The sequence below is a fragment of the Triticum urartu genome, chromosome 2A (assembly GCF_056163025.1).
Source record: "Triticum urartu cultivar PI428250 chromosome 2A, HENAU_Tu73, whole genome shotgun sequence".
NCBI lineage: Eukaryota > Viridiplantae > Streptophyta > Magnoliopsida > Poales > Poaceae > Triticum > Triticum urartu.
In genome coordinates, this window is record NC_141874.1 from 595,568,382 (window position 1) to 595,576,030 (window position 7,649).

At 49.7% G+C, this 7,649-nt stretch overlaps 1 protein-coding gene across 1 annotated transcript; it reads right to left on the reverse strand.

Moving 5' to 3' along the window:
* Positions 1–1,811: 1,811 nt before the first annotated feature.
* Positions 1,812–4,620, reverse strand: LOC125533730 (uncharacterized). Its single transcript, XM_048697094.2, has 3 exons — positions 4,316–4,620; positions 3,892–4,021; positions 1,812–2,969 (listed from the first exon to the last, which is right to left on the reverse strand). The coding sequence occupies exons 1-3, from the start codon at positions 4,449–4,451 to the stop codon at positions 2,402–2,404; spliced, it is 834 nt and encodes a 277-aa protein (XP_048553051.2). The 5' UTR covers positions 4,452–4,620; the 3' UTR covers positions 1,812–2,401.
* Between the last annotated feature and the right edge of the window lie 3,029 nt (positions 4,621–7,649).

Here is a 7,649-nt window from a genome sequence, read left to right on the forward strand (position 1 = left end):
GATCTCATCCGGGACTCCGAACTCCTTCGGTACATCAAAACTCATAAACTCATAATATAACTGTCATCGAAACCTTAAGCGTGCGGACCCTACGGTTCGAGAACAATGTAGACATGACCGAGACATGTCTCCGGTCAATAACCAATAGCGGAACCTGGATGCTCATATTGGCTCCTACATATTCTACGAAGATCTTTATCGGTCAGACCGCATAACAACATACGTTGTTCCCTTTGTCATCGGTATGTTACTTGCCCGAGATTCGATCGTCGGTATCTCAATACCTAGTTCAATCTCGTTACCGGCAAGTCTCTTTACTCGTTCCGTAATACATCATCTCACAACTAACTCATTAGTTGCAATGCTTGCAAGGCTTTATGTGATGTGCATTACCGAGAGGGCCCAGAGATACCTTTCCGACAATCGGAGTGACAAATCCTAATCTCGAAATACGCCAACCCAACATGTACCTTTGGAGACACCTGTAGAGCACCTTTATAATCACCCAGTTACGTTGTGACGTTTGGTAGCACACAAAGTGTTTCTCCGGCAAACGGGAGTTGCATAATCTCATAGTCATAGGAACATGTATAAGTCATGAAGAAAGCAATAGCAACATACTAAACGATCGGGTGCTAAGCTAATGGAATGGGTCATGTCAATCAGATCATTCACCTAATGATGTGATCCCGTTAATCAAATAACAACTCTTTGTCCATGGTTAGGAAACATAACCATCTTTGATTAACGAGCTAGTCAAGTAGAGGCATACTAGTGACACTCTGTTTGTCTATGTATTCACACATGTATTATGTTTCCGGTTAATACAATTCTAGCATAAATAATAAACATTTATCATGATATAAGGAAATAAATAATAACTTTATTATTGCCTCTAGGGCATATTTCCTTCACGAGGAACCTCCATCAAGCATCGTGTGCACGGATCGCCACCGATCTGAGCCACCGCACATTGAGCAGGTCGCACCGGCCAGATCAGATCTGTCCGAAGGGAAAACCACACATGGCGCCGACCCAACCACCAGGCCCTCCGTGCCGCCACCCCCGAACCAAGGTCAGATGGTCCATCGCCGCCGACCTGGCCGCCGTCGCCGAACGCAGCCAAGGCCGTTGCCCGAAGCAGGGCCAGCCGCCGCACCCGCCACCATCCGCCCTAGGCCGAGGCGGCCGCCGCCGGAAGGCAGGCCCGCCACGCCACCAAGGCTAGATCGGCCGTGCCTCCACACACACCGCGGGGCTCCGCACCGCCCCCATGGCGCAGGAGAGAGGGAAGGCCCCCGCCACCGCCGTCAGCCCCCGGGCTATAGGCCGGCGGCGTCCTTCAGCGGCGGCAAAGGGAGGGGTAGAAGGACGGGGAGTGCTTGGCGGCTAGGGTTGCGTCCCGCCCGAGTCGCCTGAGCGGGGGCGACGCGGGGGGTGCGGGGGGATCAAATGGCCTTTTTCACCTGATGGGCGCATAACAAAAGGCAAGCTCCCCCATCTAACAAGACCTATGTTGCAGAAATAATTCTGCAACAAGACCTGTGTTGCAGTATTGGAGGCGCTCTCAACTTGCTTGATGCGGCAAATCCGACGGTTCGCGAGCCGGCTGATCTTTTAAAGATATCAGCCGGCGGACGCGTAGCATGCCCCTTTTTAATTTGAGTACTTTTCACTTTCATGCAAGTATACATGCATGGATCACACAAGAAAATCACAAATCACAAGGAGGTATAGGCTAAAACTATTGGAGATTTCTCTCAGACACAGATAGTGAAACAAAAAAGCAAGGTGTAGATTTTGCCCCTAAATTATTCCCGTAAGTATCTTTCATTCCCAATTATTTTACACCACATTTAGTTTTCATTATCATTTAAGTTTCATCCATGGCAATGGTCAACCATGGTCAAAATCACTAATGTGCAATACATGAACCGTTCTCTCCTCTATGAACCCTAGAGGAGCGATTTTCTGGATGCTCCACGCTGCCACCACTCATCCAGCCATCAGCCGCCGCCCCCCTTCCGATCCCGCTGCGGTGGGAGTGCCGGGAGGCCGCAATCTACATAGAGTTGGTTTTCCTTGCTTGGAGACTTTTGGTCGGGTTTTACGGAGGCGCATGCTCTAGTAAATAAAGTTTCCTCGAGTTTTCTCATTTTGGTCGATGAAGTTAGGGTTTGCAGAATTTGTTAGCGTGACGATGGCGGCGATTTTCCTTCGCAATTTGTTCCTCCGCCTCATCTCCACCACATTGTGCTGCCTCCGGTGTGGTCGTGAGGCATGTGAGTTTCTCTTTTCAAGGTTGAGATCTTGGATATGTGGGTCTTCCGGCAACAACTATTTCAACGATTTCTTCTCCACGGTGCTGGTCCGACTGAATCGTGGCCTTGAGAACTTGTTGTCAGTTGATCCCGAGGAACTCGCTCATGGAGAGCAGGTCGCAGAACCCTGCTCCTCCGCCCTGCATGTCCGCCTCGAACTCCCAGCAGATGCCGCCGTCGCCGATCCCGTGCAATGAGTCCACGGCGTCGCAACGACCGTCCACCGTGGTGCTCACGCTCGCGCCCTGCTGCGCCGGGCTGCCGTCGAAGGCCGCGTCCAGGGCGCTCGGAGCCATCAGGCCGGTGCCGTAGTCCATGTCCATGTCGAGCCAGTCCGCGAACATGACCTTGGGGAGCACGGGCGCGTGCGGCCGGATCGAGGCGGCAGTGCCGGGGACTGTGAGGCTGCTCGACTCGTCGGCCGTCGACGATGACTCGAGCGGCCCGGATGAGCCGGAGTTGGATGGCTGGTTGACGGTGCAGCGTTCGCGGCCGCTCTCGCTGGGCGTCGGGCTCCGGGGCGCGTCCGAGCCGGCGGACTTGGCTGGTGCCCGCGCGCCCTCGACGCGCTTCTTCAGGTAAGAGTTCCAGTAGTTCTTCACCTCGTTGTCCGTCCGACCCGGCAGGTGCTGCGCAATCAGAGACCACCTGCGCCAGAAAAAAAATCTCATCATATTAGAGAAGCAAATTATTGTACAGTCACTCCAATAGATAATGCTATGATTGTCACAGGCTTGTAGCATCAGCTACAAGCCTTCTCCGTTCGGATTGTCAATGTCAAAGCATCTGTTACAGTATCATTGGTCTCGACAGTTGACTAGTACTACAAGCGTGTTCACAAATGATTGTACCACGCATATCTTCACTATCAAAACTAAGAACCTTCCTAATTATCACCTCCGTATCAAGAATAAGTATCTCAATTTTATATCAATGTTAGTAGTATAAAGTGGAGACACTTATTTGGGCGCAGGAAAAGGAAATGGCAAAACTATCTTGCGTGCACAGGCAGGCAACTGCAAAGACCCTCTAGAAACGTAAGCATTAGATTAGACACAAGTTTAGCGATTCTCAGTTGTTCTTTCGTCCTTTCTTCTGTCCAAAAAGAGGTTAACCGTGACCAAGCCAACTTTCCATCAGTAGGTTAGTGAAAGCGAGGCTCTTGTTCACTATCGCCAAACGGGCAATCGAGTGCCTCGATATTGAACAAAGGTGTCAGCATCAAATCCACCACGTAAGGCGGCCTACATGGCAGACATCAGCATTTCCTTTTGTTTCCGCCAGCAAAACCTTTTTTTTACCTTATTTTGTTCTACCCTGGAACTCAGCTTGGCAGCTTAACGACACTACCATGCCGACACTAGCAAATTGGCACAAGCGGCAGTAGGTAGCAACATGTAGCATGCGCATGAATGCTCTACTTTTCTTCCTCTTATTAAACATTAGATTAATTGGAAGGAAATAGCAAATTAAGAAGTGCTCTGATTAATTCGATTCAATCGCGCCTGTTAATCAGATGACGTTTTGCCCTGAAGAGATGAGAATTGTGATGTGTGCTTGGGATGCTTACTTGTTGCCGAGTGTGGCGTGGAGGCTCATGACGGTCTCTTCTTCCTCCCGGGAGAACATGCCGTGCTTCAGCCCCGGCCTCAGGTAGTTGATCCACCGCAGCCTGCAGCTCTTACCGTTCCGCTGAAGGCCTGCAATTCAAGGGAAACTTCAGCCGCCGCACCACATGCCAAGGTACATTTGACAGAATTCTAGTGGAACCCTTTCCCGAAAGCACTGCAAAAAAATCGCTGAATTCTACTGTCCTCTGGCGAAATTAAATTTCCCCATCTTTCCCCTTCGCGCTAGCCAAGGTACACTGCAGAGCCTCGACAGGAAAGCAGGGAAAATTGGGAACTGGACATGAACCTCGGCAATGCAAGTTCGCAAGAAAATCTGTCCAATTCCCCTTTGAAATTCTCGCTTGGCTGGGAGGGAGTTCTTACCGGCCTTGACGGGGACGGTGCTCCAGCAGCTGTGGCCGTAGCGGACGATGTAGTCGCGGAGCTTCTGGTCCTCCTCCGGCGACCACAGCCCCTTGCGGTGCTGCGCCTTGGGCTTCTGGCACGACTTGCACCCCATCAGTTCGTCGGAGGTGACCACGGGGGAAATGCCGCTCGCGGCGGAGGTGCAGGATGAGCGATGTTTTGCAAGTAGGAATGACGAAGGAGGTTAAGATTTAATCAGCTTTGAGAGGCGTCGGAGGGGCTGCGTTTGTTGTGCTGTTTGCACTGTTGTGTCGGTCTCTGCGTTTGGCGTGAGGGCTCTCCGCAGGACTTTATAGACTCAATGATAGTTGTTGGGCGCATTATCGTGTGGATAAAGAAAGATTAGTCACGATTGTTTTTAGTGATCACAAACACTTTGAGATAGCAGCAAATCCATTGATTTCAGCAATACTCGTTTATTTAGTACTCCTAATGCTTCTTTAGTCATGGAATTGTAGAATGAAAAATGGGAAATGATATGGTTCGACCGTGCGGACTATCACGCTCGCGTCCGCTGCCTTGGTTACACGCCACGCGTTCCACGTGACATGCTGGACCTAGTTCTCCACGATCTCTCCTTTCTGCAACAAGGCTCCTGTTGCAAAAATAAAAATTATAACAGGATCATTGTTACAAAAATAATTAATTATTGCAAGATATTTGTTGCAAAAAAAAGAACATGACCTCTATTGCAAAAAAAAAGTTGCAAAATGATCTCCGTTGCAGAAAAAACTATAACAAGGCTTCTGTTGCAAAAAAAATATCTACAACTTGACCTATTGGTTTGCAAATTTTTTTGCAACATGACCCGTGTTACAAAAAATTATTGCGACACGAGCTTTATTGCAGTGTTAGAGGGTGGCCCTCTGCCGCTCATTCCACCCAATCCGACATCTCGCGAGGCGGAAAAGATCCGCCGGCCGACGCGTAGCAGTGCCTATGAAAAATCCACTTTTTTCATGAATACTCAAAAGAATGGTGTATCTTTTCATTGATAGAAAGGAAGAAAATACAAGTAGATCTGACAATAGCACAAGCATGTATATGGACGCGGCGTGAGTGAAATGACAGGTGCATAGGCAAACAGGGCCGCGCGTCCCTTAGTCTGTGAAAGACTATGCCTCAGGGATGATCGATTCTAGCCCTTTAGTGTCAGCGCGTGCACACATGTGAGCTTCATCCTGGATGGTCTAGACGAGATGCGTGATTGTTTGAGGTTACCATAGGATTGACCCTCAGTCAGGCCTCCGATTCCAAGGAGTTGACTCAGCAAGTCCCTGAGCTACCCCATGGGAAGTCTAGTCGGATCACTCGGTGGTTCTGTAATGAGTAGTCGAATACACATTGAGGGGGCCTCGCCTCCTCCTTCCCGCCCACACCTTCATTCTTTTCCTCCTCTAATCTTAGGCATTCACCATTGAATACGCAGCCGTTCCTTTGCTTCCAGATCCACTGGATGGTGAGGATGGCGTGAGAGGTGAAACCCCGACGAAGGTAAGAAGTCAAGCCAGAGATCGCCGTCGTTAGACATTCCATGAACTCATCCTCATGGCGAGGCAGGGAAGCTGTGGAGTGGCACCAACACATCACCTCATGCCAAGTATGGCACGAAAAGGTGCAGCGAACAAGGAGGTGTTGCATTGTTTCTGGTTCTTGTCTACAATGAGGGCAGTCGTTATTGTGGGGTAGGCCATGTCCGACTAGTCGGGCCTCAGTCCAGCATCATCCTTGGAGGGCCAATCACACAATGAACTTGATGTGAAGGGGCCCATGTGTTCCAATTAAGGCACCAATGAGGAGAAATGATTGCGCCCGAGATCATGGCCTGGTATAAGGTGTTTGCATTGTATAGCCCATTGGCATCCTAGACCCAGGTGAGAGTATCCGACACGTCTAAGAGGATGACAGGGCGAAGGCGGTGCGAAAACTCAACATATTTCACCAAAGCCATGGGGCGGAGAGAACTCTTGACGTCACGAATCCAGGCATGTTGAGGAAGACCTTCACAGATGGAGGAAGCTTTGCGATGATTCAGGACCATGGTGTGGATGAGTGGAGCGATCTCCTCGATCGAGCGACCATCGATCCAGTTCACTCCCAAAGCGGCGGGAGCGACAATCGCCTAGGGCCCAGGAAGTCGAAGCATAGAAGATTGCCTCGAGGTTGGGCCCACAGGGGATGTGGAGATGCTGCCATGGGTGCGACTACTCGGTCCATTGAAACCAAAGCAACTGAGTGCGGAGGGAGACACCAAGGTGTTGTAGAATAGGGATGTCAAGGTTGCCTAGGGCAATCAGCATGCGTGCATTGCTCCAACTAAGAAGGTAGGAAGACCCTATTTCACCCTTTTCATTCTTACTTCATGAACCGTTGCGCCATTGGTGCAAAGACTAACTGCAGCCAGGAAGTTAAGCAAGTTATGGGCGACACGTGGAGAAAACATTCCTTTTATAGATTATCCCAAAGGGCCACTACCGCAGGAATGCCCATCAGTGGCGGGTGCTAAAGGCCCATCAATGGCAGACAAGGCTCTCAGGGGTGCCCACCACTGATAACATGCATGCCAACAGTGCGGTCAGGTTGCCCGCCACTCGTAGAACATTTTCAGTGACGAGCTTGACTTACTGCCCGCCATAGCTCGGCGAGTTAGCAATGGCGGGCATCTTCATATGCCTACCACAATCATGTGGGGCAGCAGTGGCTAGCCCCTTTTGATGTCCGCCACTTCTTGAAATCCAAGCCCACAGAACAAACATTGTCGCGACATTGTTTTTCGCTGCCGTGGCGGCGTTTTAGTCACACGGTTGCAGCATTTTGCACTTGATCATCACATTGCATTGCATATATTAAATGTAGTCTCAACATTAATCCACACACATATAGCACATTACAATGTCCACACAAAAATTAAGAGTGTTAGTGAAGCAAACATAGTAAGAAGTGTAGGGCAAGAAACATGTCTCATCACATAATTAACAGTTTCACAAGTTTTAAAGAACTCTATCTACCGACTTAGGACATCGGCAATCATCGAGAACAAGTCATCCATGTCCTTCGAATGTTTGTTCTGGTAGTCGGGTTTGTCGTTCGACGTCTGGCTTGTAGTGGAACTTTCTGTCCTTCCTAACAACCTTCATGTTGATGATCTTGCCCACACCTTCTCGAGGCGCATATGCTCTCTTGCGAATCCCCTTGGACTACTTCATGATTTGGCAACAATTTTGCAAAAAATGCTTGTGTGCAAAAAGTCATTCGTGATGGCCATGGCATAGTAGCCAGACCTTTGAGAGGT

Bases quoted from the DNA above. Each gene is read 5' to 3' on its own strand.
- LOC125533730 (XM_048697094.2), bottom strand. From the start codon at position 4,451: ATGGGGTGCAAGTCGTGCCAGAAGCCCAAGGCGCAGCACCGCAAGGGG. The intron at 4,022-4,315 runs GTAAGAACTCCC...CTTGAATTGCAG, and splicing joins CACCGTCCCCGTCAAGGCCG to GCCTTCAGCGGAACGGTAAG. The intron at 2,970-3,891 runs GTAAGCATCCCA...TTTCTGGCGCAG, and splicing joins CACGCCACACTCGGCAACAA to GTGGTCTCTGATTGCGCAGC.